This window comes from Apaloderma vittatum, unplaced genomic scaffold (genome assembly GCF_000703405.1).
Source record: "Apaloderma vittatum isolate BGI_N311 unplaced genomic scaffold, ASM70340v1 scaffold26633, whole genome shotgun sequence".
Classification (NCBI taxonomy): domain Eukaryota; kingdom Metazoa; phylum Chordata; class Aves; order Trogoniformes; family Trogonidae; genus Apaloderma; species Apaloderma vittatum.
This window is the reverse complement of record NW_009706853.1, coordinates 40,496-51,863: the sequence shown is the minus strand read 5'-3', so window position 1 is coordinate 51,863 and position 11,368 is coordinate 40,496. Positions and strand designations below refer to the sequence as shown.

The 11,368-nt window shown below is 49.7% G+C and overlaps 1 protein-coding gene across 1 annotated transcript; it reads right to left on the bottom strand.

Annotated features, from left to right (window-relative positions):
* Positions 1–2,228: 2,228 nt before the first annotated feature.
* On the bottom strand, positions 2,229–9,307 carry LOC104271324 (nectin-1-like). The gene is made up of 5 exons (XM_009865957.1): positions 8,935–9,307; positions 8,120–8,410; positions 7,580–7,697; positions 5,374–5,525; positions 2,229–2,454 (listed from the first exon to the last, which is right to left on the bottom strand). Exons 1-5 carry the CDS (start codon positions 9,305–9,307, stop codon positions 2,321–2,323), a joined length of 1,068 nt encoding a protein of 355 aa, XP_009864259.1. The 3' UTR covers positions 2,229–2,320.
* Between the last annotated feature and the right edge of the window lie 2,061 nt (positions 9,308–11,368).

Genomic DNA, 11,368 nt, shown 5'->3' with positions numbered 1-11,368 from the left:
CACTCAAGGACACAGCAGTGCTGCCACCGCAGAGGGAAACCAGGTCTTCTCCATTACAGGAGTGGCTTGAAAAATACACGTTTTAAAAAATCACACCTTTTTTTTAATGGCTTATTTCCAGTAAGATGTATGCAAATCATCCTGCCTGTTCATCGATCCCTTATCTAATGCTTTTTGAACCTGCTGGCCAATTTCAGTGTTATCTGACAGAAGAAGGAGCCAAAATTATCCCTGACATAAAGCTCTTGGAGAGCTGGAGTGGGATCCCTGGCAGAGGTGGGAGCTAAACATCATTAGACATCAGAGAATCCACAGGGACAAGAGGCTGCTCCCAAGGGCAGGAAGGGCCCAGATCAGAAAAAGCATATTTTTAGATACCAAGTAATTTTTCTATGATATGCAGATCTACAGGAGACCAGCTTTCAAAAGCCCCCTGCTCATCACACAGCTTAGATATTTTAAAAGATACTGCTTCCTGTAGACTGCTTCTTGAAGTCACATTTCCATCCTTTTCTCTTCAATCGTAAGAGCCACAGAAAAACCCAGCACCAGCCGAGATTCTCACTGTAGCCATGGGCATGGAGGAGAATGCCAAACTCCAGGAAAGATTATCTTCTGGGCATGTGTCAGCCCAAGCTGCTCCTTGCACAAAACTCCTCCAGACGAAGGCCCTGGATTTCCCTCTCCCTTGCAAAATCAAACACCCGCTGCAATGGGAAGCGCGGGGGCCTTTCACCAGCTCTAGCCAGGGCAAGCAGCAGCTCCAGGGAGGAGAAGGAACCTTAATTCCAATGGGTTCATGGAACTTCCAGTTCCCAGCTGGCCTCAGCAAATACAGTGGTGATCACGTGGGGATCTTTAATTTGCTGATGGCAAATTTTCCTGCCAGTATGGTCCACGCCAAATTACACCAGGACTTTGACCCACTGTGTTAGATGAGTGAAGATGGGGAGATACCTCTGGATCTGCTTCGTCCCGGATGGGGCTGCAGCCTGAGAAGCCCATAGTGCTGCTGTCCTTTTTCCTTACAACAGCCCTTGTACCTACGCAGGCCCATCTCCGGCTTCACAGCATCCTGCCTTTCGTCTCCCCACCAGGGATTTCTGTTCTGCGTGTGCAGATCGGGCGGTGGGGAAAGGAGGTGGTGGGGGTGGAAAAACCGCTGGCAACTAATCCAGAAGTTCAGCAGCTGCCACTGGCATTTCAGAATGTGACGGCTTTTAGGCCAGATGCCAAACATGTCTTAGGTTTTAATCTCTCTGTCAGGTCACCTATCGCTTGTCAATCAAGCGCTGCTCCCGCAGGGGCCGTTGGCACAGATGCCATCAGACAGGATGCAGCAGACGCTCCTACCCGCCATCCGGAAGATTAGCATCAGACAGCCCCCCCAGGCTTTCTCCTCTTTAGCCTCCGGCCCCATGTCCTCCCACCTAAAGCAGCCACAAGCGCTTGCTGGTGCGGCGTGGCAGGACTCTGGCCAGCAGCTGGGCTTTGGGTACGCCTGCTCTGGGCTGGGGACTGAGTGCTTCCCAGAAAGGGCTTTCTTTTGTACTCTGAGCCTTCTCAAAGGCCTGCTGCTGCATGGCAGAGAGCACCAGTGAGCCCCGCGGGCTGTTTGCAGTGACCTTGCTGAGATGAGATCAGTGGTGGTGTGTAAATAACTCCCTGCGGCAAGCCAAGCAAACGGGGAGGCCACCAGCTTCTCCCCTCCGCCGCCCCACAGCCTGTAGAGCATCCAAGGCCAGGGCTGCAAAGCCGCCTGCCCACAGGCTGACACAGGAGCTGCACAGAGCCTCTCTGGTGGGCACCTGCACATTGTGTCCCGTCTCCTGGAAATCCAGGGGGTGCAGACATGGGGCTCTACCAAGCAAGAAACTGGGGGAGTCTGCAGTACCCTGCCAGGATGCAGAGCGGGGTCACACACATATGTGTATGGATGTGACCAGCTCTCTGTGCCGCACCTATGTGCCGTCACACTGGGTCACACACGTGGTTTATAACCACAGCCCTCTATTATGTCACCCAACTGCCTGAAATAAATAGTTACATGTCACACAACATGGCTTGGCTGCAAGTGACAAAGGTCCTGCAAGACAGGAGAAGCTATTATAGGAACAGATTGCCAGAATAAAGTATTAAATTTCCACTTATCAATCTCTTTAATGCACTATAACTCTAATAGAAGCATTCAGCCTTCTCCCTCTGAACAAACTGCCCTCCCCATGAGGGGGCTGAGCTAGCCCTGCACTCCTCCTCTCTGGCACTGGGGCTGGGAGGAAGGATGCTGGGTGGCAGGAAAAGGAGACAGGAGGGGGAAAAGTCACTGCAGGGTTTTCTCTGCATCAGCCTTCTGTTTTTTTCCTCCCAAGGCTGGCTTCTCACTAGATTGAACTCCATTTATTGCATGCAGCTCTTGAAAGAGGTTTCGTGGTCCACTGACAATCCCTAAATTGCCTGCAAGACCCAAACAAATGTACCTGTAATAGCTGAGCAAGGACGGCTGAGCCCTCCCAGCACTGGCCTAATCTGTCCTTAGGGAGAGCTGGATAAACATATTCAGATCCCATGATTTATTAAAGGCAATTTTTTTATGTGGTGGAAGCCTGGCCTAAGGGGTTGGCTGCTAATCCCTCCGAGCAGGACAGCTGCGGGTGTGCCCTGCCTTCCTCCTCATTTAACTTCAACCCCACAATTCATTCTTTTGGGAATAAATTGAGATTACAGGCAGCAGACATCAACCCAAAGTCATTCCCCAGCAATCCTGCCAGGTCCCGCTTCCTTTGCCAGCACTGTGCTGATCAAGCATGGGAACAGTGCTCTATCAGTCCCTTGAAAAAACACCGGGAAAGGAGATATTTACCAAAGCCTGCAGGGAGAACCCACAGACCCTTGATCTGAGAGGGGCGTTTACCTGTGTGGGGACGGGCTGTAATGCTCTTGAGGCAATGAGCCACATAGAACGGTGGCAGGTGGAAGCAGAGAATATGAAGAGAAAGCTGTATCTGGTGTTTGGGAGTATGTGTCGAGACACTGCAAGAAGAGGTGGCTGGACAAGGCAGAACGACAGCAGGAAATGGAAAATGAGACAGGGTGAAGAGAGCCTGTTCCTACATCTTGTGCAATATCTATCCCACCTCCTTCTCTGTAACTGGGGACTGACCTTAGAGGCTCTTCCCTTCTGATCGTTGTTTTGAGTGGTGCTAGTTACGGCCCGGGATGGTTTTCTATTGCCAATGGGAAGCAAATCCACTCACTCTGTACCAGGCAGTTGCCTGCACTGCCCCAGACAACACAGTGCCTTTGTGGCAACCCCCATGAAACGGCCAGTGGCTGAATGGATCTTGGCCACGACCTTCCCCCGGCTTCGGGTGGTTGGGCAGGGCTGGGCAGGGCTTCTCCAAGTCTGCCCCAACAAAGAGCTTTGTTATTGTGGTGCCTTTCACTGGTGAATGGAAAATCCTCCAGAGAAAAGCATATATCAGAAACAACTCAGCAGGCAGGGATCCAGGACAGGAGTTGTGAATTAAAGGCCTGCTACCGTGATAATGATCATAAATAAATACTTGGTAATTAGCATCTAATTAGCACATCTCATGCATTGACCTCCAAGCACTTGGATAGAGGAAGATTAGCCTGGTTTACCCATGTTACAGAATAGGGGAGCTGAGGTGGTGAGGGTGCCAAGCACAGTGTTACTGCTCATTTCAGGAGGTCACCTGCCCCGGCCTCCTCTTTACGCCTGCTCAGCACTTACCACCGTAGAGAGCGAGTGGAGGGGGCTGGAGCTCAGCCTCTGTGAGAATCCTGTTTCATCACTCCTGGGTTTGGCAATTCTTCGAGGACTGGGGTGGCTCAGAGAGGTGGCCTGCTATCAGAACAGCAAGCGCTCTGATTTGCCTCGGGCTGAACAGCAGGAAGGGCTAACGACCCCAGGAACCTGTTCCTGTATTTCCCATGCCTTGGGAGCCCCCAGTGCGCTTCATCGCCCATCTGGCTCACAGGCACCTGTGCTGTCTTGTGGCATTTGCAGGATGCAAGCAGTCGGATGCTCTCCAGCTCGCCCAGCTGCAATCACAGCCCCACTGCTCACCCCAGAGAGAGCAGGTCTGGAGCTACGAAACCCCGCGGACCCTGCTGGGAGCCCAGCTGAAAAAGTGCCTGTGTGCTGTGGTTTGTGCTGCCTCCCCACCTGGCAGTGGTCCCATGCTGGGGGTGCAGGGGGAGCACCCAAAGGAGATCAGTGCTGAGCACCCCTCTGCTGCTGGCCAGCGGAGGGGGCAGAGGGAAGCCTTGGCAAGTCACCTCAGCTGCCAGACGTGTCTCCCAGGCAGGCAGCGCTGCTTTATCATCCCTCCTCTGTCCCCAGAGAGCCCGGAGCTCATTACGGTGTGGCAGTGCTCCAGCTCACTACTGCAAGAGGTACCTCCATCTCTCTCACAAGACCCACAACGGCTGCTCGCTGCCTGTCATTAACCCACCAATAAAACAAATCGTTCCTTTCACCCCAAAGGAATGGGGACATTTCCCTTCCCTGCTCTCAGAACAGCAGCACCCCTTTGGTGCTGCCTTGCAATACTGCTTTGTCTCTCTGAAATCAGGCTATTGCCATATGTTATTTCTTCTCTTTAACCTATTTCTTGACACCACTTTCTCTCCCTGACACTATCTAAGCATATCTACGTTTTTTTTCCTCACTCTTGTGGCTACACTGATTTGCAAGTCGTCAAAATCCTTCTGTCTCCTATGACATCACACAGCATCACTTCCCATCGTCTGCTTCCTGTGATGTTATTCCTTTCTGGAGCCCCAACAAAGCTACTTATGTGCTCACAGCCTCTTTGTAATCTGTGGCAGCCAGGTGAGCAAGTACACAGACCAACATGGCATTGGAAGGAGCACAAATGAAAAATCAGGAGAACTGCCTAACACCAGAAACACCAAACATCATCCCGAACAAATGACTCATCCATCTCATGCTTTACTGCCTCAGTGGCAGTCTGTATCCGCATCCTGCTCCTTCTTCTACCTTCTAACAAATATCTCTCTGACAAGTCTTTGCTTTTAACATGTCCAATGATCTCTCTGAATCCAAAGCGGAAGACAAGTGGGAAACAAATTGAATGTATCTTGGTGTAAGAAAGGAAAAGACGACACGAGGAAAGGAGAAAAATATCCAAGGCAAACCAGTGCAAAGCAAAGAACTTCACTGCTCCCTTTGCATCATGAATATCCCCACCCCCAGAAGAAGACAATGGTGATTAAGACAGACATTAAGGAGATGTCACTGACATGTAGTTGCCAGCCACTCACACTCTCCTTGCCCCACCTCCTCCTCCTCTTCTGTCTTTCAGAGCACACCAAGTGTTTTCCTACCTGTGACATTGACTTCCACCAAGCCTGACCGTGTACCGATGGCGTTGGAGGCCTCACAGATGTAGGTGCCAGCCACGCTGTAGGAGACAGGCCCTTTAAAGTAGATGGTGTTGTTCTGGATTTCCACGCTCCCTGGCAGAGTCCCATTTGGCCTAGGGGAAACAAAGATCGCAGTTGACCCCAGAGATAATACCCAGCGGGGTCAACAGTATTGCAGTAGGGACATGCAGTGTTGCACTGACATGATGGTTCGTGCTTGCCCTTGGGCAGGTCCAGAACCTGGTGCTGCTGGCTGGAAAATACCCATTAACACCATCAGCCTTGAAACCAAACCCTCAGACAGCAGCATTACAGTAAAGAGTCACTAGCGTGTCTCCAGGGTAAATCCATGATGAGAATCAGGTTCTTGACATGGAATGGCTGCTTTTTTTTCTGTGATTACAAGGGAAATTGGACTTATTTGGGTCACACGCAGCCCCTTGGATCTGGCTAATGGGATGTGGAGCACTTTCATTCTATGTTATTCCCTATCCAGAAAAGAGAGTCAGAGTCTTTAAGTGGTTCATTTTTTCCGCACAATCCCTGAGTTGTAAAAGCTCAGGGTAATGTGGCCAGTTCGCTCCTTCGTTGTGGGTAGCTCATCTCTAACAGGCTTATCTTCAGAGCGTTCCTCCATCCCTGACTTTCCATTTGATGGAAAACACAGGGATGGGACACCAACCTGACCCTGCATTGCTCCAGTCTCCAGCCCATGTAAGGCTGCAGGGCAGTTGAGCTGCCAGCATTTATTGCAACGCAAGCTTGGGTAAGGCGGTGCTAATTTAGAGCCCTGCCATCTATGACCTGTCCGTGTCAGAACAGTCAAAGTGTGAAAATTAAATAATGCAAACCTAAGTCTAGAGATGCACAGAACAAATGAACAAAGGCAGATAAAAAAAAATTAAAAAGCCCCTGTGTGTTAGGAAAAGACACACATGGCCTGGTTATTTTTAATTACTGAAGCAAAGTAAAGTAATTACTTCTCTTAGGCAATTAACATTACTCAAGTAATTCTTTCCCCTCCTTCCAACAAAAACGTGCACATATTGTCAGCAATTTGTAAGAAACAAAAGGGAATAATGGGGATATAATGAGGTTTGTCAAGAAGTGCCTAAATGCACACGCACATATTTTGCATGGCTACATATACATAGAGGCACATACGTGTAGCAAACACATTAGTCTTTCCAGCTACATCTGGCCAGTGATCCCAAAGCTGACGGAAGAAGAGAATAGCCTAGCACTGGTCTTCTGCCTATAGGGCCCTGAATCTATAAAGACAAGGCACATCTAAAAAATTTCACTCAGTTTGCTACACACAGATAGCCTAAACTGGCTTCTCTTCTTCCCTTTTGCCTCTAACACCTTCCTGGCAATGTTGTGAGGAACCCAGAGAGCCCTCTTGGAGTTTAAGTCAAACTGGCAGAACCAACAGAAGGAGAGAGCTGGGGACAAGAACTAGAAGAAAAGGCCAGAAAAACAATCCTCTTCTGACTTGGACTGTGAGCAGTTTGATCTGGGAAGAAAAATAAGAGAGAATATGCCTAGCTCCTTGCAAAGCCATTTTAAGAACCTCTTTCCTGATGACAAATGCCAGCTGAAGAGAAGAAAGGATCCATTTGATCTTTCATTTTTATAGCTACATGAGTGCTTACAGAAGAGAAAGGGAGAGAGAACCATGTCAGGTTGCATCAATTCCCATCCGACTCCCCATACACCTCTCGCTCACTTTTCAATCCCTTTAGTGTGTTCAGCAAAAAGCTGAAACCCTAGAGGACAAGGAACTGCTTTTTGTTTCATGTCAGCCGTGTGGGACCGTGTATTCTGAAGGGAAGCTACTGCTTACAGCAGGGGCTGATTCCAGGGAAAGTTTTTTTTCACACACAGACAAATTTTGTGCTGTTTGTGCCCCTTTAAGGAAAGGAAATCCTGGATTCTTTTCCAGCTCTGCTTCTGAAGCACTTAGTGGTGCCGGGCACAGCTCCAGCAACTACAAGTGTCCAACTCTCCTCTCACATGCACAGGTTTTACCTTGGAGTGACACCACTGGCAGTAGTGGGACTGGGCCCTGATTGACCAGAGGGTGACTGAGGTTTCTAGAGAGACTCCTTGGCCCTCTCTGAAGATCGTTTGTGTTGCTGAGAGAGGAATTATTGTAGGCACTTACAGCTTCCATTCATAGGTGTGAGCTGGGGGGTTGGCATCAGATTTGCATATCAGCTTCACATCTTTCCGGTTGAGAAACCAGTTGCCATCAAAGCCCTCAATAGTGACTTCTGGCTCATCTGCAGGGGGACAAAAAAGATAGAAAATCAGGATGGAAAAGGAGAAGAAAGAGTTATGGAAAAGGGAGGGGAAGAAAATTAAACAGGAAGAGATGGAGGGGCAGGGGTGGAGAGAGATTGCAAGGTGAGAAAGATGATGGGACAAAGAATGTGGAAGAGAGTGAACGAAGGAGAAAGAGAGGAACAAAGGGATATGAAGAGGCAGAGAGAGAGAGAAAGCGTGAAAAAGAGAAAGCATACGATTATTCCAAGGGACCACTTCAGTTTTCACTCTCCAGAAAAAGAAAGCAGCCCCCTACTTCAGCCTGTCCACCAGATCAACACCTTCCTTTCAGAAAAATCCTCTTTTGCCAGACTTTATCACCCACCCCAGGGACTGACCACGGAGCCACTGCTCTCCAGCCCTGCCCATGTCCACTTACACTGCACATTGAGGGTCATGCTGTCGGTGAAGCGGTCCAGCTGGTAGTTGACCACACACATGAGCTGCTGCTGGCTCGGCACCAGCCGGTACCGGCTGATCACTGTGATGGTGCCATTGCTGTTCCGGATCTCCTGAAACTCTGCTTCACCTTTGAGCTTGGTGTCCCAGGTGACAGTGCTGGGGGGCTTCCCATTAGAGGAGGTGCAAGTAGCTACCACGATCTTTTCTGTCCTGCCAGACTTAGCAATAAGTGGCCGCTTGGTGCCCTCCATCCGATTTGTCGGCTTGGCTGCAAGTGCAAAAAGGAGGAGGAGAAGAAAAGGGTACAAAGAGATGGTTAGAAAAGCAATGCTACCCTCTCTATTACAATGTAAGAGACATGTAGCACCACTGAGCCTGTGACAGACCTTGTGGTGAATCCAGAGCTGCTGCAAATTTCCAGCAACCTACTCTAAGCTCCATGGACAAGCTCTACTTGTGCTTAGGATCTCTCTGTTGTCTTTTCCTTCTGTTCAGCTGACAGCCACCACCTCATTAAAACTCACCACTCCCTTAGGGAACAGGTCCCTGTGACTGCATCTGCATCAAGAGACAGGGGAACTGAAGCCTGGCAGAAAGGAAGTGACATTCCTGTGATAGCTCAGTGGGCCACCTACCCTGGGCTCCCTCCTCTTCAGGTCTTTACGGTCAATTTGAAAGATCATCATAGGCAAAACTCACATCCAAGATTCACCTTTGCCCGGAGTTCCCAGGACAGAAGTCTCAGGCTCCTCCAGGTATGTTTAACACTACAAAGCTTGTCCAGTATCTTACCCAGCACAGTGAGGTTCAGTTGACTTTCCCGGTTGCCCGTTGGGAAGGTAGCAAACTCACAGATGTAAACTCCCTCATCCTCCAGCTCTAGCCTAGAGAGCTGAATGGTGCCGTCTCTGAAGGAAGGATTCCGGAAAGTCACCCGCTCTTTGTAGGGAGAGAGGATAGATACTCCCATGGCAGGGTTGTAGATGGCCACATTCTGCTTGGAGCCGTTGGTGGCTTTCTGCCACGTGACTTGCGTGATCTTCACATTGGGGAGCGGATTGGTGAAACTGCAGTGCAGGACCACGTCTGTCCCGATAAACCCCGAGACTGTGTCATTGACTAAGAGAGTCTGAGCTTGCAGCCCTGCAATAAAACGGAAAGACATGAATCCATGTGTACTTCTCAGACAGAAAAAAGAGAGAAAATAAATGGTTCTTGAACATTAGGCCCAGGAACTCCTTTATTTATTCCATTTGCTTCTTCCTGGCATGACTGATACTAGAACAGTCTATGGCTACAGGCACGCAGTACCTTCTGCAACTACCTTCATCCACCTGCAGTTCCTCCTGCTCATAAACACCTTCCTTCCCACAACTGGTGTTCACACGTCACTGATGCTCTGCAGCCATTCTAGGGCTCATCATCACCAAAAGGCACAAGGCTTCCTTCATTTTGTCTTCAACTTTGGATGACACTAAATCAGTTTCTGTAAATACACAGAGCATGCGTATCTGGAGGTATATGAAAGCACTGATATTTACCAGCATAGTGTATCCTAACATATGCTAGCACACACTTAGACATCCATTTCATCCTGCTGGAAATGCATCAGCAATTAAATGAGCTGCAAAGACTCAGCCCTGATTTCAGAGTAGAAACAGTAAGAGTAGATTTATAGCAGTGCCTGTACACCTTGCACGATCTACCTGCATGATCCAGATAATCTCTGTCGCCCTTTTTTAACCTCAAAAGTGGCTGCATTTAGGAACCTTCCACCTTGATTCTGCAGAGTAAAGATGAAAGGTGCTTGTGTGTGGCTGGCGTTCATGACTGCTCTTCTGTCTCAGTTGTTTCCTCCCCTGACAGCTGGAGGAAAATGTCTCGCACCAGACTGATCCTGAAATTCATCTTTGGCTGCCACTGTGTCTTTTCCTTTTTTTTGTTTAGAGATAATGCTCTGGTAATTATACAGCCAGTATTTATATGATAAATACAATAGAGAAGCAAGGTGGTGAGAACAAGAAAAGCGGGTTTTGCTCACTGCTTCCGGCAGAATCTGAAATTGGATGTATTCTGGGAGACTGAGAGTAAAGGAAAGAAAGAGGTAATGAAAAATAAGAAAGATGTACAAAGAGTGAGGAATATGAAAGGGTAATGAAAGAGAGAGGCTGGGGAAAAAAAAAAAAAGCGTAATACGAAACAGGACAGCGTCTTCTAACTGAGGCTGAAATGCCACCGCTACTCTGTTCTTCCAGAGGACGAACAGGATCCCCTTGCAAGGCCAAAATAAACTCCTTGGTCCTACCCCCCAGAGCTCCACGCCAAGCCCGTGGCCCTGAGGACAAGCATCAACAATCCTGCCCAGCCATGAGACGTCACCAGCTGACCACAGCCATCAGCAGTTAAGACCGAAACTCAGACTCTGGAGCTTTGTGTGAACTTGCTCCCTTCCCCGAGTCAAGCTCTGGTTTGCCGCACACCCCAGCATTGCAGCGGGGCGCTGAGGAATGTTTTCCAGCCCTGCTTACAGCCACAGCAAAGCACTGGTGCCCTCATGTGCCTGCACGCATGAAGCTGCTGGCTGAGCTGGCAGGGTTGTGTGTTCCCTCTCCCCGTACTGCCAGAGCCCTTTTTGCCATCCGTGTCTCTCCAGAAACCAGAGGGAAGAGATGTTCCTACTGTGGTAAAGCCACAGCTGGATCACGTTTCCCCAGAGGCACTGGCCTGCTGGAGAAGGACATCCAGGCAGCAAGACACAGCGAAGGACTTTTCCAGCACTAGTCCAGCCCGTGCCCTGTGAGTGCCCCTGGCCCACAACAACCTTCCTGAAGAAACGCGGGTACCTGGTGCAGAGCAGGGCTCAGTTCACATAATGCTTTTGATCTGAGGAGAGAACAGGTGGATGGGGAGGGGGGAGATGTCTCCAACATGCTTTGCAGCACATGCTGCTCCTTCTACTCTGAAGGTGAGAGAGAGCCTCTTGCAGAATTGCCCGCACCCACGGAGGTGAGCAACCACTTTGCCAAGCAGTCTGGCTCTGAGGCCTTTAGAGCCTCATGAGGCATGTGGGAGCTTGCTGAGAGCAAAGGCAATCACGTAGCGAAGGCCCTGGGAACAACCTGCCGCCCTTCTCATGGCTGCCTGGCTGTAGGTGTGCTCAGCACTCCCTCTTTCTCCCGAGGCTGCTGGAGAGCGGATTCATCAGCCCCCGTCCCCACCTCTTTCA

Excerpts from the sequence above, each read along its gene's own strand:
- LOC104271324 (XM_009865957.1), bottom strand. The coding sequence starts at position 9,307 with ATGTCTTTCCGTTTTATTGCAGGGCTGCAAGCTCAGACTCTCTTAGTC. Across the intron at positions 8,411-8,934 it reads ACTGAACCTCACTGTGCTGG|CCAAGCCGACAAATCGGATG; the intron begins GTAAGATACTGG and ends TTGCACTTGCAG. Across the intron at positions 2,455-5,373 it reads GGTGGAAGTCAATGTCACAG|GCAATTTAGGGATTGTCAGT; the intron begins GTAGGAAAACAC and ends TGGGTCTTGCAG.